This window comes from Gobio gobio (genome assembly GCF_949357685.1).
Source record: "Gobio gobio genome assembly, chromosome: 14".
Classification (NCBI taxonomy): Eukaryota; Metazoa; Chordata; class Actinopteri; order Cypriniformes; family Gobionidae; genus Gobio; species Gobio gobio.
The window spans coordinates 38,271,740-38,295,579 of NC_137107.1; the positions used below are offsets into that span (position 1 = coordinate 38,271,740).

General features: G+C 34.7%; 1 protein-coding gene across 2 annotated transcripts in view; it reads left to right on the forward strand.

Moving 5' to 3' along the window:
* hcn1 (hyperpolarization activated cyclic nucleotide-gated potassium channel 1) overlaps nucleotides 1-23,840 on the forward strand; it is a 144,863-nt gene that overhangs the window by 113,652 nt on the left and 7,371 nt on the right. For both annotated transcript variants that reach the window (XM_079834944.1, XM_079834945.1), the window contains exons 5-7: nucleotides 5,810-5,956; nucleotides 9,307-9,547; nucleotides 14,750-14,914. In XM_079834944.1, the coding sequence (XP_079691070.1) occupies nucleotides 5,810-5,956; nucleotides 9,307-9,547; nucleotides 14,750-14,914 (553 nt within the window). The remainder of the gene's footprint in view (nucleotides 1-5,809; nucleotides 5,957-9,306; nucleotides 9,548-14,749; nucleotides 14,915-23,840) is intronic.

Here is a 23,840-nt window from a genome sequence, read left to right on the forward strand (position 1 = left end):
CCAATACCAAAATATTGTGAATCCCTATATGTGCCTGCTTAGATACTCAAGGCACAGCATATGATTTATCATCAGCTTTGTTAAACTGGATTGTGAGTGGTTGGTGTATAAAATGCAGGTTTTTGTGCTGAAATACACGGTTTGCAAACATGTGTGCACTAGCATCCTGCCCCAGCAATAACCAGCCGATGTCGTGGCTTCTTTTGAATATTAGACACAAACTCTCCTCAGAGACATATTCTAAAATCAGCATGGTCATGTCTGTACCATCTTAGCATCCCACAGCCTGATGACATCAGCTCTTAAATTCTCAAGGCCTCGGTCTAAGAGACAAGGATAAAGACTTCCTGTCGAGACGTTAAGTAGCCATGGGTCTAGCCGTCCCCCTGCTGCAAATGCAGTAGAGAGAGAGAGATGGGGAGGTTTTGGAACATTAGTCTAATTGCTTGGTGCTTGAATTGTCCTGCCATTTCACCCACAGTGATAAAAGATTATGTGGTCCACCATCGGAATATGTTTCTGTGCCGCAGCAAGTGTAGGCATTTCCCACACTGCCATCACACATATTGCTTTCTGATTACTGAAGAAAAAAAAATTCCTGACGTACACATACTAGTGCTGTCAATCCATAAAAAAAGTCACACATTTTTCTGTAATGAATCGCCATTAATCGCACATAACATTAACGTTTTTAATATATTTTTATAGTGTAATACTTTCACATTCAATCTCCAAATTACTGTAGACACAACAAAGATAGTAGCCTAAATTCTAAATATTTATTTAATTATTTTTATGAAAGAAGGCCAGTATCACTGATACTGCTACTGATGTCTCTATGAACCTGATATTTGTCTCAATTTTAACCATTAATTATAGCATTACAGTATATGTGAAAGCTATACATTTTAACATTGATTCGGCTTTCAAAAATATAACAACTTTTAATTTAAGTGAACTTCTTCACCCCTTCAATATATATTTTTCCAATTGGCCCAGTCAGACCAGTTCAGATTTGTACTTGCCCAGTCAAAATACACAAAAAGTTACTGTTTTCATTGTTTTAACCATGGGTAAAATTAGGCTGCTGTCACTTTAAGACAAGACGCACATGTCAGACAGGCAGCCTATTTTCTCACAACTCTTTACATTCATTTAAGACTTCATTTAACTCATTTAAGATTGTGCTTGCGAGGATACTCGACAAAACTCACATTGTGGCATCATTTTATCTGTTTGTCCGTTCAAGCGTCTAGTGGCTTTCTGTGTGCACGAGTCTGGAAAAACAGCCAACACTTACTATATAAATGTTTTTCCCCCCAAGATCACTTGCACAAAAATGTAGTTTGACCATTTGCCAATCACTTCAAGTGTATTGTTTTTGCTACTATACTATTCAGATTTCTAAGCAAATGAATAATGATTGTTTAACCTCTTCGCATGTAAAATGAATGTTATGCTAAATGTCTGTGTGCATGGGCGTAAATTTCATTAACAGTTGGGGGACAGTAAACAAAAAGATCTCAAGAGCAATTTTTGAAGGGGACACAAATAATACAGCCAAATTTGTAAGGATATGTGTGGCATTTTTCTGAAAAATTATCTTATGTCCGTTTTTCCGTTTCGCTCTCATTTTATCTGGCCAACAACACAAAGCAATAGTTGTTTAAATATGAGTTATCATAGGTTCACCACACGGTAATATAGTGAATTATTAAATGATCTTGCTTCTTCCACAAAGCATTGAGCTAAATCTGCAAAATTAGCCTAATATCAGTTCACACATATGCTTATCACCGTGTTAGTTGTAATGAGTTACAACAAGCTACCAAACAAATAATCAATAAAATATCGGACTTATGGAAAAATACATCGGTATCATAATTTTTTTGTCATTGCACATTTTTTAATAACTCAGCATTGTCTGTATTAAAGAAAAATAAAATCACTTCATCTGATGTTTTGTGAATAAATTAGCCTTGACAAACTACTTACTGGAGTTCCACAACTACTGAAGAACTTTGTTCTCTCGCACCGGACTTGTGTGTGTCCTGTGTCGGTGAGGTGCGTGGTGGACCAAACCACTGTGAGGCAAGAGATGGGGGACTCAAAATGTTTCTAAACTTAAAACGCATTTTTTGCCACGTTTGCTTTTTTATTGTTTTATTACTTACACAATTATTTTAAGTATATATCATTATATTATTTGTAATAAACACTGTGGTTTTTAATTATATTCTTAAGGGGGGACAACCCTCTCATATCGGGGTTCTGTTATTTTATATTCAAAAAATATTTGACAATATTACTGGGGTTTTTTTACTGTATTTTTCATCAAATAAATGCAGTCTTGGTGAGCATAAAACTCTTCTTTTAAAAACATGAAAACAATTTTAAGTTTAAAGTAAGGTAACGGTTGAATGGTAGCAACTGAACACTGATTTAAACATGAGATCACAATTGCACAATGAGTATTACTGCATGAACAGCTCAACATGTTTCTACAAATAGATGGTGTGTAATAATGTGCAGTATGAAGCACACAGTCTGTGTATCTAAAGCGAGGTGAATAATAAAATAGCCTGTTAGTCTGCCCGTTATTAATGAATCTCACTTCACACTAAGGTAAAAGTGAAAAATTCATAGAGCGAGAACAGATAAAACAGCCTGTATAGGAATAGCGCATGTATTGATTAATCATGAACAGAAGAGCTGTTATAGATATGCAAGTCAGTCAATGTAACAGTATAAAATAGATTGTTCTCGGACAGATATAGACTGTCTTAGTACGCTATAATTTCCTGTGACGGTATGGAGTGGGTAGCCTGTGTAGGTACAGAATGGACACATAATTGAATTTATGTGTAACCAGAGACAGGTAAAAGGGAGCAGGTGTTGGGATTAGACATTCCTGCTCTGATGTCATCAGCGGAGTTGGCAGACAGGAAGTGTTCTACCACGCGCACCACCTGCCCACAGCCAATGACCCAGCACATTTTCTGCGCGCGTGTGGATGTGTTTACACAGGATTTATCTAAATGGCGCATCATTAAATCATGCATGAATTAAAAAAAGATCATTTCACCAAACGCCTACTCGGAGGCACATTTTATTGCTCAGAGGTTGCTCTTTCACAGCTCAGGTAAATGTTCTCAGTTTTGTTTCCTTTAAATACACATTTCTTAGGGGAAACTTAGGGGAGACAATTGAGATAATGGCCAAGATAAATTGGCTTTGGAAGAACTTGATGATACATTTCTGTAATGAAATCTCTGACTTTTGATTGCAAATCTGAGAACATGAGCACAATGAAATATAAAGAAAACAGTGACATTTCCAGTTCGCATACTACTCAAAATTATATTTACTACTACCGTTCAAAAGTTTGGGGTTGGTAAGGTTTTTTAAATGATTTTGAAAAATGTCTCTTATGCTCATCAAAGATGCATTTACAAATATATATACAAAAAAAAAATCAAGGACTATTGTAAAATATTATTACTATATATTAGGGCTGTGCGATATTGAAGAAAAATGCAATATGTGATACCTTGTTAAATAATGCGATATTCGATATGCGATACGATATTGCTTTAAGTGTGTAAAATCTGTTTAAATTATATTAAAACAAATATTTAAAAACTGAGAATGATACCATTTATGTGTTTCACTTTCTTTCTGGGAAAAGAAAGCATCGCTACAACTTCTGAAAGTGACCATCAGCGTTTTAGCAAAAAAATGATGTCACAAATCTGACAATATAATTTTAACATCAATGTAAACCAACAAAGAATGTAATGCCAATATTAAAATACCAAAAACTCTTTGCTTGACTTGGTAATATATGGTTATATCAATCTAAAACTCAAGAACATCCAGGTAAACAAAGACACCTGAACTAGGGGTGGACGATTATTTTTGTTATTTTAATTTATCTTTATTATTAAAAATAAGAACTAAAACAGTAGTCTTCACATGAATTAAATATACACTGATACATAATAAAGCAACAAAGGTTATTCAGTCAAGAGCACTGAGTGGTTTTCTCTTTTTCTTTTGTTGTTTGACAGACAGCGGCAGGTTAACTGTATTAGCAGACTGTCACTTTAAGAACTAATGCACGGATCCTATTGACACGCATTCGGTTTCTTTCCCCAACTGATATCGTTCACCTAAAGCATAACCGACTGTGTTTACATGAATACTCGTCAAGACGACCATTTTGACATAACTGTGTGTGTATTTGACAGTTCGAGTGTGTAACAAGACACGAAACAGAACTTAAGGGATCACACGCTTTCAGAGAGGCGGCTTGTGCGCACGTTTCGGTGTGTGTGTCAGACAGCGCGAGACTGCAAGGAGTTGTTTTTCACAAGTTATTGCATTTAATAACTCTTTTTAATGTCAAGCAAGTCACATAAGTAACAGTGTGCCCAGTCTATTCTCTGCTATATGCGCTGACCTAAAACGTACACTTTTTACAATGTTGAAGTAGCCTATTAAAATCATTCAGATATTGCGTGCCGTTGCGATATGCGTATCGCGATATGTACATTTGCGATATTTCGTTAATTTCGATATATTGTGCAGCCCTACTATATATCACTATATAGTATTACTATATATATTATTTGAAATAACTGTTTTCTATATGAATATATTTTAAAATGTAATTTATTCATGTGACGCAAAGCTGAATTTTCAGCATCATTACGCCAGTCTTCAGTGTCACGTGATCCTGATTGGTACTGATTCGCTGCTCAAGAAATATTATAGATGTTGAAAACATGTGCTTTTTTTGTGCTATTTTTGGGAAACTTGTGATTTGTTTTGTTTAATAAATGTCTACTTTCACTTTTGATCAATTTACTGCATCCTAACTAAATAAAACTGAAAAAATACAAAAAATTTAAAACATCTAAACTGACTAATTTTAGTGTATTTTCTCAGAAATAAAACTTTTTTTTTTAATCTCAATTTGGATAAGAATATCTCCTTAATTGCTCAAAGTGGATGTTAAAAATCACTGATATTCAATATTAATATTAGAAGTTGAAGGTAAGGTTGAGTGCATTGCATTGTGGGATAAATTAAAAATGTAATAAGCAGTGTTCATTTTTCGTGCTGCTTAATGTTTTTGTAGAAACCATGTTACATGTTTTTCTTTGATGAATAGAACGTTCAAAAGAAAGAACAGCATTTATTTGAAGTAGAAATTTCTGTAGATTGTCTGTCTCTTTTGATCAAATTAATGCATCCTAGCTCAAATAAATTATACAGTCAAACCAAAATGTATTCAGACACCTTCAATATTTTCTCACATTATCACAGTTTATTCACTATAGTTTAGAAAATGGTAATAAAACATGACAAGTACTCAGAGTCGAACTGTGTCAGAACAAATTCATCTTGATAATGTCAGGTCACTTTGATAGAAAGGTATGTAATGGATTGCAATCAACCAATCAGCTGTTAAATTAATAAAAGTACACAATTAGATAATACCAATTTAGGTCAACCAATTACCAAGCAATGCGTAATTATGTTCAGTCTGTGGTGTAAAAGGTCACATTAGCAATTAAAGAAAAAACACTTAAGGAAAACATGCTCAGCTCAAAGTGTCTGATCAATTTTACTGGTAGTCCACTGTATGAAGAATTTTTGGGTATAATATGTACCAGTTGCTATCCTCACTTACATAAATAAACTATAGTGTCCTGCACACACTAGTAAAAACTGTGTGTGTGTATGTATGCATCAGCACCCGTTTTTTTACTAAAAACTCTTTCTCTCTCTTTCTCTCTTACAGTACAAGCAAGTGGAGCAGTACATGTCCTTCCACAAGCTGCCAGCGGACATGCGGCAGAAAATCCACGATTACTATGAACATCGCTACCAGGGAAAGATCTTCGACGAGGACAGCATCCTTAACGAGCTCAACGACCCACTCAAAGAGGTGAGACACTGATATGTCATAGTAGTGCTGACCCAGGGTCAGAGCTCATATGGCTGCGGGTACATTTGAACCAAAGCATCTCAGAAAATAAGTGCTGATCTAGGATTATCTCTCTGTCTGGACGCATAATCCTTTTCATTTGGATATGAAAGCAAACATTTAATCTTAGATCTTCGATACCACAGGTCTTGCAAATGATTTCAATGCCATATACACCGCTTCTGGCAGATTCACTCATCTATATCAGGAACGTTGTGCCAGGTTATTGTAGTTAATATTAGATTGACTTATAAAAAATCTGATATCCCCCCAAATACAGCACAATGTGTTGTATTCTGTACTGCATGGCAAATGTTCTAGGTCATCCAGATATCCTATGCATACAGAAAATGGGAATTTATTTTTAAAAAAATACCCAGAATGCAACACTCATGTCATCATGATTTAGCAGACAGAATGAGTGTCTTTTATGACACAGCAAAGTGAGAGATAACACTGACGGCATCATCCCCAAAACACCTTTAACTCCTTGGCAGCACCTCCCTCCCTCGATCCCTCTTTCCCTCAGTTGGTCAGGGCTGCTATTTTTACATGCACCGCCTTGTGACAAACCAGCTTTAAATAGATAAAGTCTCCAGCTTGTCTCCCTAGTGGAGGTAAAGGGTTGGACGTGGCTATCAAACTCATTATTCCTCCTGTGTGATTGCGGTCAGAACCTTCCTGCCGCTTTTGCGACTACGCCACGATTTAAAGCACAGTGCAAATTTATTCTTCACACCCAAGCCACAGCAAACAAACTCATCCTTCACCCCGGCAGCATGGAGACGAGAAAGACTGAACATTATGTGCATCAGGCTTTCAGCTAATGGCTGAAGTGAGCTTGACACCGACAGCACAGGTACCATAAAATAAGCTCACTGCAATGCAGTGGGAACAGAGGGTTTCTGTTGATTGTCACAGAGGAGTGCTAAGCAATATATATATATATATTATGTAAAGTTGCTCAATTTTATATTGTCAGCAAAATATGTAATGTATTATGTGAAAATGTAATATATTATTTAGTAGGGTTGGGCAATATATAAGCCCAAAGTATCTTTTTAAACTACATATTTCAAAGCTTGAATTTAATATATATATATATATATATTAAATTCAAGCTATATATATATATATATATATATATATATATATATATATATATATATATATATATATATATATATATATATATTAAATTCAAGCTTTGAAATATGTAGTTTAAAAAGATACTTTGGGCTTATATATTGCCCAACCCTACTAAATAATATATTACATTTTCACATAATACATTACATATTTTGCTGACAATATAAAATTGAGCAACTTTACATAATTTCAGATATAAATTAGATGCATATCAAATATTGTTAGAAGGCAAAACTAAATAAATAAATACTTTTTTTTGTTCATATTACACCGAAGTTGTTTTACCAAAACACACAAAATTCATAAAAGCATTACACCTTTAAAATATTATCAGAAAGTAAGAAAAAAAGATAAAATACAAATAAATATATGAATATAATAAAATGCTTTAAATATATAAAATAATTTTGTTTAGATTTAAACTTTCTAGGTTGTTTTAGCAAAGATAATAAATACATAAACAAATAAATAAATAATATGTCTTGTTTCTGTTTTGTCCCACAGAAAATTGTGAATATAAAATTAAGCAATATTGTGATAAAAAATATACAGATATTGAGATACATTTTAGATATTGCCAGAAAGCAAATAATAATAGTTATTAATAATACTCTTACTATAAATAATAATTATATTACACCTTTTTGGTTCATTTTACAAAAAAAGTCAAATGCATTTTTTTTTTGCATTACTGTTCAGTTGTCAACTGTCGTTTCCGTTTTGTCGCACATAAAAAATTGTACATATAAAATTAAGCAACATAGTGATTCAAAATGTAAATACAGCCTTGCCGATATAAATATTGAGATGCATTTTAACTATACATGTATATAACACAGCAAAAACATTAAAATAGTAAATAGATAAATTAAAGCGGCACTTCAGCGCTGGGAAGATAAATGTGTATTTAAACTGTGTCATTTATGTAGTAGAAATGTGAAATTACTTTTGAATTTGGTGCCTTCTAGACCGAGAAAAGACAGAAAATGTATTTGTATCTAATGTGGATGAAAGACAACAACTCCCAGAATGCACTTGCTTCGCTGCCCTACAAGGCCACTCCCAAAGCCACGGCTACTGGTTATCACTTGCCCACCGTGGCACCGCCCCCCAACGTGGTTTTGATATTCATAGTAATAAAATAATTTCTTTCAGTTAGAGAATAGACACTACAATTAATGGGGCTATATGCAACTTTTTCCCCAAAATAAACGTAACAATAGCCTTTTTATTTTACCATTTATGACTCAAACATCTCCTGATGAGCATACTGACACCTTGTCCGCTCACAGTGGGTGCACCTATAAGCCTGTATCCTATTTTTCCTATTTTCTGGCGGGTCGTTTTTTCCCGCGCTGTCTGCGGATGTGACGTCACCACCGCTGCGAGAGCGAGCAGAAAATGAGAGCAGTTCTGTTTTTTGGCCACAGGTGTCAGTCGCGAGTTTAAATTTCAGAAAAACGCATATAGCCCCTTTAAAAACTGAACGTGTCTTTTCAATAAAGTGTGACTGAGCTGAACGAAAGTCACGGCACAAACGCAGCAGGAGTCAGATTTAATTCATCACGAGAGCGAAGAGCTGAGCAGAGCTGAGGTAAGCGCGGCTGTCATTCTCGGCGCATGTCCAGTCTGGTGCGTTTACAGATCGCATATAGAAGCTAAACTTTTATAGGAATTCATTGAAAAGTTGAAACACTCACTTTGCTCCGCACCGCACCGTAATGAATGCCCGAGCCGAGCGGCCGTGCGCATTTACATTCTGTGAGTGAGATCCCTCCCCTGTGGGGGGGGGTTGAAAACAAGCGGAAATAGCTCCTGTAGTCTCTAGCCTCTGGCCAAAAATTCTCAGATGATGCAAAATGACGATATTTGCATCATCTGAGGATTTTTTCTAGAAATAAAATGCATAATTCTCTCGTCTCAGGGGGATATGAGGGGGGAAAGTACCATCATTTGAATATACTGCCGGGTTTCTGATACAAAGCCTAATGCTAAATCACTGAAGTTACCCTTTAATGAATTAATGAACTAATTAATAAGCAAATATAAAGTTTTGTTTATATTACACCTTTTTATGTTGTTATCAAAAATACTGTCTTAAATATTTTTTTTTAACCATTGTATGTTTGTTGATCGTGTTTTCTTTCTGTTTTGTTCCATAGGAAATTGTGAACTTCAACTGCCGTAAGTTGGTGGCCACTATGCCCCTGTTCGCGAATGCAGACCCTAACTTTGTGACGGGAATGCTGAGTAAACTAAAGTTTGAGGTCTTCCAGCCCAACGATTACATTATTCGAGAGGGAACCGTGGGTAAAAAGATGTACTTCATACAGCATGGAGTGGCCAGCGTCATAACCAAATTCAACAAAGAGCTGAAACTCACCGACGGATCCTACTTTGGAGGTCAGTTGAAAACTCACAAACAGATTTACAAAACTATTTACAATCTTGCTGAATTACACACAAGGTGCTGAATAAGCTATACAAGTCAAAGACAACCGAATTTAGGACAATGTTTTTTTAGGACACAATTGCACCACAATCAAAGAAAAAAAAAAATAGAAACCTTAACCTTAACCAATGCAAAGCAAATTCTGTTAGTGCATCATGTTGTACTGATGGACCAAAGTAAAACGGACAAGACATGTAGAAACACAAGCTTCTAAGCTCTTGTTTTAACTCAAGAGTACAGCCATACAGTGTTTTATAATTCAGAGATTATGTCACAAATGACCTTGATGTCACATGTTCTTCAGTGTTAAGCTGTACGAGTGTGGGGACCAAAATTTGAAATTAAAACATTTTTCCTCACGATTCATGAAGGTTGTGCCTGCTCTAGCATGGGTGCACTGCGATGCCAGCCACCTGCTCCAGTGGAAAACCATCTGCTACGGGTATTTTGGCCCATAGCAGGAATGGTGCTGGCATGTGTGTGTGTGTGGATACACCAGGGCGTACGTGTGTCGACGCTGCTGGCGGTGTCAGAAAATCTCTTCCTCCTCAATGCGTTCTGATAGAAACTGAACACACATTGACATTGGTCCTAAATTAAGAAGATAAAAGGTAAACATGCAGGACAACCCAACTGACACATTTATTAATGAGTCACGTCAAGTCAAACTGCGTCTAGTGTAGTTGTCCACCAGTGGTTTTTCAGTGACCGATGCTGATACAGAACTCTGAAAAGAGAAGGGTGGCCGGTGCCAGGATAATGCTGATATATACACTCTAAAAAAAAAAAGGTTCTATATGGCACCAAAAATAGTTCTTGGCTCGTAATCATAGGGGAACCTTTTTTAGTGCTGTATAGCACCATTTTTGGTGCTTCAGTGGTTCTTCAGCGGTTCTTCAGCGGTTCTTCAGTGGTTCTTCACCAGTTCTTCAGAGGTTCTTCACCGGTTCTTTGACTAAGGTGCTATATAGCACCTCTGAAGAACCGCTGAAGAACCACTGAAGCACCAAAATTGGTGCTATATAGCACTAAAAAAGGTTCCCCTATGATTACGAGCCTTTTTTTTTAGAGTGTACATAGTAATACAATTTGACTAATTCAAAATTGCTAAAATAAAATACAAATTATTTACTCAAAAATCTCAAAACTATTATATAATAACATTATTGTAATTATTTGTATTTATTATTATTATTAATAACAATAACAATAAATACAAATTAAATTAAAAATATGTATTATTATTAATAATAATAATAAACACAAATGAAACTAAATAAAATGTATTATTATTAATAATAAATACAAATGTATATATTTTAGTATTATTATTGCTTCTTATATTATTATTATCATTATGGATAATAATAATACAATTTTATAAGAATTATTATTCATAAATACAAATAACAGATTTTTAATTATTATTATATTTTATTTATTATTATTCAGTCATAATAAATAGATTAAATGTATTTATAATATAAATAAACATTTGTATCTATTATTGTTATTATTCATAATAATAATAATAATAATAATAATAATAATAATAATAATAATAATAATAATAATAATAAATGCAAAACATTTTATATTCTATTATTATTATTATTATTAAATACAAATGGAACTAAATAAAAATGTATTATTATTATTAATAATAATAATAAATACAAATGTATATATTTTATTATTATTATTATTGCATCTTATATTATTATTAATAAATACAAATAAAAACAGATTTTTGTATTATTAAAAATAAATGCTAAATAAGAAGATATACAAATTATTATTATATTTTATGTAATAATAATAATAATAATGAAACGTATAATAATAATAATAATAATAATAATAATAATAATAATAATAATAATAATTTGTATTGATTTGTTATTATTATTATTATTATTATTATTATTATTATTATTATTATTATTATTATTATTATTATTATTAGTATTATTAAATACAAATAAAACTGTTTTTATATAATTTTTTATTAAAATAGATGCATAATAATAATAATAATAATAATAATAATAATAATAATAATAAAAAAAACTGTTTTATTTTTATTTATTAATATTAATAATAATAATAATAATAATAATAATAATAATAACAAATCAATACAAATTATTATTATTATTATTATTATTATTATTATTATTACAGTATTTTTATTATATTATTAGTGTCATCACTGAAATGAAAACTGGCCAGGTGAAATTAGAATAGCAGGTATTTGAGTCAATAAATGCAAAACCTTGGTACTGATTTTGTTGTGTAAAAGACATGCAGTGGTTTAAAGCATCTGTGTAAGTAAAGTGAAGTGCTGGCAGTGTGCTGTAAGGTGAGGGCGGTTAAGGTGAGGCGTTTGATCACTATAAATTAGGCAAACCCCATTTGTTAGCTCACAACTGGGATACGTGCCAAACCGACGGACATCCAAGGCTCTGAGGTCAAGTGTCATTTCCATTTGCAGAGGCCCGAGAGGAGGGCAAGTTGATTGGATGCTCTTTCGTGAGGGTGAGAGAGACACCTTCACACATTTGCTAGCATAGGCGCTAACTCGTTCAGGCACTCATCCACTCTTGGCAGTCGGCCACAGACGTGCATAGTAAGACAATTACTACCGGAATCTGAAATGTCTTAACGTTTCATCATGTTGTTGCTTTAGAACTCTCTCCATCTCTCTTGACTTTTCGGTCGCTGTTATTGGGCGGTGAAAATTTACATTACAGTGACATTTGAGGCTAATGAACCAATTAGAAATAGAATAGCAAGTGCAAAGTACTTTTGCCACCGTCACCTTTATACTGCACCACATGACGCAAGAGAGATGGCACAACACTCCAACACCTTGTTCCCACTCCCAGCTGGAGAGTGTTGTTAGCATGTCCCGCGGGCTACACAGACTTTTTCCACAGCATTTTTTTCCAGTCCAGGACAAAATGTCAAGGGTATCATCTCTTGACTAAAAATCTAGGCTAAAATCTGTCATTTTGTACAGCATGTACAGCAAGTATATTCAAAGAATTAGTAGTCATATGTTATTTACTCCAGCTCAAGCTTACAGAAATGATATATAACGTATTCTCATGCATATCTCAAGGTGAAAGACAGGACCATTTGCATGAGATCTTCTCTAAGCACTAAAGACGTTTCCCCCTCAGGGCAGATTAAGCCAAATTGTGTACAAGATTACACTGTCATTGATGACTCAGTATTGACAAGGTTCATTACAAATCTCTCTGTGAGACACTGTGTGCACTGCATTCAATGAAAACACGCTCACTTCTTGCTGATGAGATGCATTTTTAGGTATGCAGGTCTGTAAAACAAATACATACAAACCTGATATACAGCCTACATATAGTAATACATTTTGACTAATTAAAAATAGCTGAAATACAATAAAACATATTTACATATTAATAATAATAATAATAATAATAATAACAAGAAGATTATTATGTTTGATTTTGTGTCTTTGTTTGTATAAGAATATAAATAACAATATTTATAAATTATAAAATATAAAATATTAAATATAAAACTATAAAATATAAATACTATAATATTGATAATGTAAATAATAACAATAATAATTAATAATATAATAATAATTATTATATTATTATTTATACAAACAATTATGTTTGATTTTTTTATTGTATAATAGTATACATAACATGTTTATTGAATGTATGTATGTATGTATGTATGTATGTATGTATGTATGTATGTATGTATGTATGTATGTATGTATGTATGTATGTATGTATGTATGTATGTATGTATGTATGTATGTATGTATAACAATAATAATAATAATAATAATAATGATAAATAATTTAATAAAAATACTTTACTATTAATTCATATCAATTGTATTATTGATATTGATGTTATTGTTATTATTATTATTATTATTATTATACAAACACATTATTATTACATTTTAATGTTTGTTTGTATAATAAAAATATTAACAATATTTGATTTACTGTTTGAATAATAATTATAATATTTTTTATATTTATAAATACTATAAATTATTATTATACAAACAATAAATAAACTGTTATTTGTATTATTATACAATCAAACAAAATAATAATAATAATTAATAATGATAATGGTGATCTTTAAATATATTATTATTATTATTATTATTATTATTATTATTATTATTATTATTATTTGTTTTATATTTACATTTTATTTAGTGTTTGTATTATAATAATATTAATAATAATAATATTTATGAAGAATCAAATATTTATAAATATAAATACTATAATAATAATAATAATAATTGTTGTTGTTGTTGTTGTTGTTGTTATTACTCAAAAATGTCTGTAATACATACAGGAGTATAATACAAATACATTCCCAGGCATACTACACCTGACATGTTAGCCTTATCCTTAATGATGTACCCTTGATGTACTAACAACCACAAATACATTTGAAGCACAGGAATAATTTCTCCGCACTTTTAGCACTTACACTTGAAAAGCTGACTTGGCTCACCGTTCTTCTTCAACTTCTGAAAATGTGTCATTGAAAAGACAAAAAGTGGTTGAAAGGTCTTAATTACAAAAGAAAAGAAACATGTTTTTGGATACCTCAAGCTTACTAAATCAAAACTACACAACACAGCTCTCTAAGAACAGCTCAATAAATGAGAGACGTTCAGTTAATTCTCTAGTTACACAAAACTGCTAAAAGCTGTACTTCATATCAGAACGCCGTGATACATCATTAAACAGTAAACATTATCACATGACTTGCATTTGAGCTTCAGCACACAGCTAAATGCTGAATTCGCCACATGACCTACACATGAAAAGCATTGCAGACACAATCAAGTAAAGGTGATCTTTATATATACTGTATATCATAGAATATTTAAAGTGAATAAAAAGCACCACCCACCACATAACTTATTCAACTGAATACATTATGGGAATTCACACCCTCATGCTATGTTTATATGCTAACCTTTTCTTTTATTCAAGGTTAGCTCTCCTGCTAATCCATGTAGCCTTGAAGATTGCTCAGCCGGCCTCCTTGTCCGACTACTGACCTCCATTATATAAAACATGTAATATGTTTGATTCATCTCTTTCCCACAGAGATCTGCCTGTTGACGAAAGGTCGTCGTACAGCTAGCGTCCGCGCTGACACCTACTGCAGACTTTTCTCGCTGTCTGTGGACCATTTCAACGAAGTCTTGGAGGAATATCCCATGATGCGCCGCGCTTTCGAAACCGTGGCTATCGACCGCTTGGACCGCATCGGTAAGACCAGAAACCCAACCCTCGCCTCCTTTTCTAGTCTAATGCCTGAACCTTGTGTGTGTTTGTTGCGCGTTTGTCCTGTCCTTCATCGCACCTCAATCATCTACCATTGTGTTGCATGACGTGTATATATGCTCCCTTGTTTTCTCTTTTTTTTTTTTCTTTGTCCAAGTGTTTCGTTTGGATTATATTCTTTACAAACCGTTAAAACTAATGGCAAATAAATGTAACTGAGTGGTGTGTCGGTAAGCGACAGTGCATGTAGCCGTCCTGCCCGGGGCCGCTCGCCCTGCTGGTTTTGGTTCAATGTCATCCCCAAATGGAAGCATGGAGGGTGGACGGAGGCAAACCCTCACCAGCATGAGCCTCCGTTCCACTCCCCCACCCCGCACACCTGGGTATGAGCACCACCCCGCCCCCTCCCTTGACCCTAGCAGCAGCAGAGCGCCCCCTAGAGGGGTTTTGAGCTGGTGCACTAAAGGGCAAGGGCTTGAATAATTAACTATAAATTAGGACCAGTTCTTCACATGTTAGTGTAGTCCCTGCCCATTTAAAGTGCTTACTTTATTCTATTTATTTACTTGTTTTTTTTCCTCAGAGCACAGAAATGTTAAAATGTTAAAAATAATAATAATAATTCAGTTTAATTTAATTTATGGTAACTTCATATACTTTATAATGAGGATACATTTTTTTAACATTAGTTTATGCATTAGGCATCATGAACTAACACAGATTAGTATTTTTACAGCAAAATGTATTAAAGCATTTCAAATTGCATACATTAAAGGGATAGTTCAGCCAAAAATGAACAATTTGTCATTACTCACACACCCTCAAGTTGTTCCAATCCTACAGTGCATACGGAAAGTATTCACAGCGCTTCACTTTTTCCACATTTTGTTATGTTCCAAAATGGATTCAATTCATTATTTTCCTTAAAATTCTACGAACAATTTCCCATAATGACAACGTGAAAGAAGCTTGTTTGAAATCTTTGCAAATTTATTAAAAATAAAATAAAAATCACATGTACATAAGTATTCACAACCTTTGCTCGATACTTTGTTGAAGCACCTTTGGCACCAAAGTCTTTTTGAGTATGATGCTACAAGCTTGGCACACCTATTTTTGGGCAGTTTCTCCCGTTCTTCTTTGCAGGACCTCTCAAGCTCCATCAGGTTCGATGGGGAGCGTCGGTGCACAACCATTTTCAGATCTCTCCAGAGATGTTCAGTCGGGTTCGGGTTTGGGCTCTGGCTGGGCCACTCAAGGACATTCACAGAGTTGTGAATTAGGGTCGTTGTCCTGTTGGAAGATGACCCTTCGCCCCAGTCTGAGGTCCAGAGTGCTCTGGAGCAGGTTTTCATCAAGGAGGTCTCTGTACATTGCGGCATTCATCTTTGCAGCAATGTACGTGCCTAGTGCCATGACGCTTGCCATTCAGGTCAAAGAGTTCAATCTTTGTTTCATCAGACCAGAGAATTTTGTTTCTCATAGTCTGAGAGTCCTTCAGGTGCCTTTTACTGAGGAGTGCCTTACGTCTGGCCACTCTAGCACACAGGCCTGATTGGTGGAGTGCTGCAGAGATGGTTGTTCTTCTGGAAGGTTCTCCTCTCTCCACAGAGAAACGCTGGAGCTCTGTCAGAGTGACCATCGGGTTCTTGGTCACCTCCCTGACTAAGGCCCTTCTCCCCCGATCGCTCAGTTTGGCCGGGCGGTCAGCTCTAGGAAGAGTCCTGGTGGTTCCAAACTTCTTCCATTTATGGATGATGGAGGCCACTGTGCTCATTGGGACCTTCAATGCGGCAGAATTTTTTCTGTACCCTTCCCCAGATCTGTGCTTCGATACAATCCTGTCTCGGAGGTCTACAGACTGTTAACTGTGGGACCTTATATAGGCAGGTGTGTGCCTTTCCAAATCATGTCCAATCAACTGAATTTACCACAAGTTGTGGAAACATCTCAAGGATGATCAGTGGAAACAGGATGCACGTCATTGCCAAGGCTGTGAATACTTATGTACTTATGTGATTTTTTCTTTTTTAATAAATTTGCAAAGATTTCAAACCAAATTCTTTCACGATGTCATTAAGGGGTACTGATTGTAGAATTTTGAGGAAAATAATTAATTCAATCCATTTTGGAATAAGGATGTAACATAACAAAATGCTGGAAAAGTGATGCACTGTGAATACTTCCCGGATGCACTGTATATGAGTTTCTTTCTTATGTTGAACAAAAAAGAAGAATGTAGGTAACCAGACAGTTGATGGACCCCATTGACTTCCATAGTGGGGGGGGGGGGGGGGTTGGGGTGCCATCAACTGGCATGGGTGCCATCAACTGTCTGGTTACAAATATTCTTCAAAATATAATCTTTTATGTTCGAAAGAAGAAAGAAATTCATACAGGTTTTGGAACAACATGAGGATGAATTAATGATGACAAAATGTTACTTTTTTGGGTAAACTATACCTTTAACAATGTCATTTAAATGAACATGAATAAATAAATGAACAATTGTATATTTATAAATGAACATTAAAGCCACAATATGTAATTTTTCGCTGCTAGAGGTAACTTATTCAATACAAAGGCGTAGCTTGATGACGCTTGGATTTCGCTGAGCTTTTATTATGCTGCAGACGACCGCTTCCGCTTTTTCTTCTCATGCGTACGCAGTGCTGGTTTATAATATTAGATACATTATTTGAGTGTGTTGAAAGTTATGTTATAATGCTTCTCTGTGTATTCGCTCAGCTGCTACTATGAGACACTTGTTGCACACTGCAGTAAGCTAGATTGATATTAGGCATGGTAAAACTCGGTATGGTATGGTGCTCACGGTTATTCAAGAAAACGAGATTTAAACAATAAGACTAATGGTGTTAAGCTATATAACAATGGTTAGTTTTTTGTCCAAACAGTTGCTCACCTGTCTAAAAAAAACATAATATATTAAAGCGTCTTTGGTGTTTCCATGGTTTCTACAAAATAAAAACGGAAATCGTAACGCGGGTATGATGTCATTGATAGGCGACGCACGGACACAGTTCGTGTCCTGGTTAAAATGGCTTATTTCTCTGGATTTAAACATTCTTGGAAACATTTGGGATAATGTAAGTACACAAGTCAACAAAATATATAAAATTTCTCTAGTGGTTTTTGAACATTTTAATCCAAAAAATCTTACATATTGTGCCTTAAATTGATAAATACTAGATAAAAAAATGTTGTTCATGATACCCAATGGATTAACTAATGTTAACGAAATGAACTCTATTGTAAAGTTTTCTTCTCACAAAACATATTGCTCCAAAGCAGCGAAGGTTTATTTTCCAAATTAATTTTTTTCAAAGTTAATTTGTGCAAAATTTGCATGAATCACACTAATATTCATTAAAGGACAACATTAACATCTAAAATATCATATATAAAAGGAAATCAGCAACACCTTACCCCCACCTCATCTACTGAATGTTCTTCTCCATGAAAACATCCTAAAAGTAGTATTATTTTTGTACTATGCTAAAATATGTAATGTACTTTTTTTTTAAACCAGGCTTGATGTACTTTAACATTTCCCCACTAAACACAAATCCATTATCACTCACACTTACTTCATAGAAATAGACTGAAAAGACGGATTTCTCTTTCAACCAGTTTCAAAGGAACAATGGAAAATAAAAAAGGGATTTTATTCAAGCTGTCTTAAGACAGAGACTTCAGGTTCTGTAATGCTGCATATTTTAGTCTTTGTCTCATTGTTGAGATACAGGCCACCGTCCATCATCAATTTGAATTGTGTGGAATTCAAATGTGAGCTAGTGCATTCTGAACATTCGTAGAACATCGGTTTGATGTTCTGCACCATTCAATGGGTATGGTCTATGACCTTTTTTTTGTACTATTCAATTGAATTCTGTCACTAGGGTTTAAAATAGGGTCTTGAGCATGAGCCTTGTTACTTTTCACCCAACATCTCCATGAATCTTTACTCAATAATAATGTCTAGTTTGTGACAGACCAGATTTGAAGTGAAGCACAAATGCATCTTAAATTCAGTGGTCACATCCAAGCATAACTCCAAAAATATCTTCTTTTAATCAGGGGTATGATTACTGAATACACCAGTATAAAAATGTCTTGTTTCTTTCTTTCTTTTTTTATCTTTTGATCTCACAGTTCATAAGATAAAACCAGAAGATAATTTAAGATGTGACCTGAAAACTCAAAGTAAATGTTTCTCCTCTAAGCATATGAAATGGTTATGACGTACACTAATATAGCATGAAGCCCTGCATAATTTCACAACTTGAGTGCATGAAACAAAACGCTAGAAATATAAAACAGAATATCCCTTTTTAAGTTCCATTATATGGTCATTGTGATTGATAAATTTTAGCACCTGCTTGCCTGCATCCATACCTTATTAAAAAAAAAAGTTAATTTTAGATATAGGTTCTAGTGTTATTTTAACCTTTTTCTTTCGTTCAGTTGTTTTTTTTGTTTTGTTTATTTGCTAAATTCTGGCATGATGCTATTGACTTGCCTTGCACTAAAAGTTGGATTGGATTGGTTTGGATCAATATGCCCACACTATTGTGACATGCACGTCATAACTAATCAATAACAGATAAGAATTGATGTGATCAGGCCAATCACATCAAGTCAAAATAAATTAAACGAACCCCCAATTCGACAACACTCATTACGCTCTCCGAATTCCAAACTCGGATTCGATCTACACCCATCTCTGTTTGTGGCATTGACGTTTTCACCCTTTAAACGTCAGTCATAACGTGAGATGAGGGGTGTAAACAAAGCAAAGACGTGCGTTTGTCCTTTCATGTGGAGAACGGGCTTGTACTAGATTGCCACTGCAAGTTGCCAGCACTTTTGATTTGACATTAATCAAACTAAAACAAGGGGTCTTGTCTCATACAAGGGAAAAATACGGACCGTGACATGATTGGTGCTCCATGTACTGTTTTTTGGACTGCAAATGCTTGTCTCGTCCTAAGCAAAAGAATTTGACAAAAAAAGAAAACAAAAGTTACCATGCATTAACCAGAATGACATGTTGTACAATTGATGTATCTATCTTTATTTAAAAATTATTTGACCAGGAGCCCCTCTTGAGATGAGCTCATCTCGTTTTCAAGAGTGTCCTGGCCGACCAGTAGGCAGCAGGTAAATTCCTCATGACGATCCAGATTTTCCCCCCCTCACATCTGAAACGATCCACAGGCTTAAGGCAGCCAGCATGTGTTCAGTGCACCAGTGGACCTCAAAACGAAGGTTAAATCAAATGAATAAAAAGCCATTGTAAGTAAAAACAATTGGTTGCATGTTACTGTTAAAGTCAAGGCAAGTACTTTTTATAGTCTATTCCCTGTCATGTTTGGGCATTTATCGTATATCTGTCTTTATGATAACCAATGCATGCATACTATTTGATCAGTTCAAGAAATTTCCAAAAAGTGTGCTTCACTTAAGGTTTTTACTGCAAGAAAATAACCATAATGATAACAACGCTGCTGCTTGTTATGATGATGTTGCTAAACACAAAATATGCTTCATTCTGTTGTTAATTATTATTTTGTCTGTACCTTTAATAGTGGGGGGAAAGATGCCTTAAAATTGTAGCTTGCTAAGCCGATTTAAGGTAGTTAATTTAAATTTATACTCAAGCCACTTTAAATATTTATAGTTATGGAAAGCAGCTAAGGGGCAGTACGTTATTAAATGTATCAAATTATATTATTTAAACTTAAAGGATTAGTTCACTTCAAAATAAAAATTTCCTGATATTTTACTCACCCCCATCTCATCCAAGATGTTCATGTCTTTCTTTCTTCAGTCGAAAAGAAAATACGTTTTTTGAGGAGAATATTCCAGGATTTTCCTCTCCACCCTTGACTTCGATGGAAACCAAAATGTTGAAGGTCCAAATCCATGCAGTTTCAAAGCGCTTCGAAGGGCTTCAGAGGCTTTGCACAACCCCAGACGAGGAATAGAGTCTTATCTAGCGAAACGATCAGTCATTTTCAAAAAAATCGCCAGCGATTGCGTAATCACGTCGAAAAGGTCACACTAGACGTAGGCGGAAGTACTGCCCCAAGCGAACATGCAAGGACTAATACAAACGGCCTTTACCAGAAAACACTCCATCTTTGACTTTAAAATCATCCGACATCATTGTTTTACCTTTTTTTTTTTTTTGCTACTGGGTGTTTGTATTAGTTTTCACACAAGCGCTTTGTAAACACGGGGGCGGTACTTCCTCCTGTCTAGTGTGACGTTTTTGACGTGATTGCGCAAGATGAGCAATTTAGGTTAAAAAGTATGTAAAAAAAAATTTTTTTTGAAAATGACCAATCGTTTCGCTAGATAAGACCCTATTCGTCGTCTGGGATCGTGCAGAGCCCTTCGAAGCGCTTTGAAACTGCATTGATTTGGACCTTCAACATTTTGGTTTCAATGGGAATCAATGGTGGAGAGAAAAATCCAGGAATGTTATCCTCAAAAGAAAGTAATTTCTTTTCGACTGAAGAAAGAAAGACATGAACATCTTGGATGAGATGGGGGTGAGTAAAATATCAGGGCAGTTTCATTTTGAAGTGAACTAATCCTTTAAGTTAAACAAAAAAAAACACCCTAATATATACATTTAATCATAAAAATAACCTAAAGTGGTACTCAGACAGTGTTATTATTATTATTATTATTATTATTTTCAGTTCAAACAAACTGATTCACTACAATATTTTGGACTTTCATGACACTAAAGTATGAAATAGAGAGAAAAGGACAGTTTAGATTAGCAACATACAACACCTTTAAAAAAAGTTACTTGTTGAAAAAAGTATCTTGTTAATGAAAAAGCTACAAGATTACAAAAAAAAAAAAAATTAACTGCTGAAGATTGTAGCCTCATCGCTAGTTATAGTTTGTGATCTTTCAAACATAGAGCTCCCACACATTTAGACCAAAGAATTTCCATTACTTTTAGTTGTTTTTTACTCTTTTGCACTCACAAAGAGCGAAATAAATATTTTAGAGCTGGCCTTACTTTGAAATTCTCTGATATTTCCAGGTTGAGCTTAGGAACATCCATTTACAAACTCAGATAACAGTCATATCAAAAGTAGTTAACAGTTTTTTTTTTTCCTGTTAGCAACAGAAGCTAAAACAGGCAGCTTTGTCCCAGCCTATTTATATCCGCGGTCCAAACGTCATGGCGGCCACCTGGCAAGGTGCTTGAGCTCAATGGTGTGCCACGTTCACGGCTCACTGTGTTCCACTCATTAATTAGAGAATGGGAGGCAGACTCCAGGTTATTAGGCATCTTTAGTGACACAGATAGAGAGAAATGAAGCCCAATATCCCCATTCAGCCCCAGAAGGATGCGGCAGAGGGCTAATGTGTCTCAGCGGAGGCCGTCAAGCTTAGAGGTGAAATGGAATGTTCCGTTCTACTGAATGTCTAAGAACATTCTATGGGAATTCGTGTTTCTCCGTACAAGCCCCATGTAATAGGTTTTGTTCTGAAAGAGATTGTGGGTTACTGTGAAATCGATGCTAAGGCAATGTTCAGAATGTCTTTTTTATAAATATTTTCTTGCTCACAATCAAATGTTGTGGCACTCTGTCAAATGATATTTTTGCCAAAACTCCCCACAGGAAAGAGAGATCTCAATTATGAGACTGAGATGAAATTGAGAGTTTTGCTTAAAACTGAGCACTGGTCTAAAATTCTTGGTTTTGCGAAAACACCAAAGTCTGCCAACAAATTATTATATTACATAACTAAAATTTCTCATTAAATTCTTTAAGAAAACATATGTGATACATTTAAAAAATGTTCAATATTTGAGAAAAAAAAGAAGGTATTTTTGTGCAGTTGCATATACAGTGAAACAGCATCTAAATATACAGCATCTAAAGCATAACACACACACACACGTGTATATATATATATATATACTGATCAGGCATAACATTATGACGAAGTGAATAACACTGATTATCTCTTCATCACGGCACCTGTTAGTGAGTGGGATATATTAGGCAGCAAGTGAACATTTTGTCCTCAAAGTTGATGTGTTAGAAGCAGGAAAACTGGGGAAGTGTAAGGATTTGAGCGAGTTTGACAAGGGCCAAATTGTTATGGCTAGACGACTAAGTCAGAGCATCTCCAAAACTGCAGCTCTTGTGGGGTGTTCTCGGTCTGCAGTGGTCAGTATCTATCAAAAGTGGTCCAAGGAAGGAACAGTGGTGAACCGGCGAGAGGGTCATGGGCGGCCAAGGCTCATTAATGCACGTGGGGAGCGAAGGCTGGCCTGTGTGGTCCGATCAAACAGACGAGCTACTGTTGCTCAAATTGCTCAAGAAGTTAATGGTGATTCTGATAGAAAGGTGTCAGAATACACAGTGCAATCCAGTTTGTTGCATATGGGGCTGAATAGCCGCAGACCAGTCAGGTAGCAAAAGGGGGACCAACACAATATTAGGAAGGTGGTCATAATGTTATGCCTGTTCGGTGTATATATGTGGTGGCACTAAACATATCTAATTAATGCCATTAATTAAATACAATAAAATCAACATTTGTAGGTCTCTGAAGTTGCTTTATCTAAAATGCATACTGTTTTAGAGGCTGTCAACATGTTAGTAATGCCTATGATTTAGTGTCTAAGCAAATACATGCAAATGTGCAAACACCTGCAATTACTGAAATCACATTGGCTTGAGATTGCATTCATATTTTCATATGCAATGCTATCACATTCTTACATATTAAATGTGACTTAAGTGTCTAAATACTTTTTGGGTTACTAAATGCCTAATTCTTAGGTTTATGCCCGGGTAACCTAAGACTATATAATTTCCTGCAGAAATCCCTGTAGATGAATGGCAAG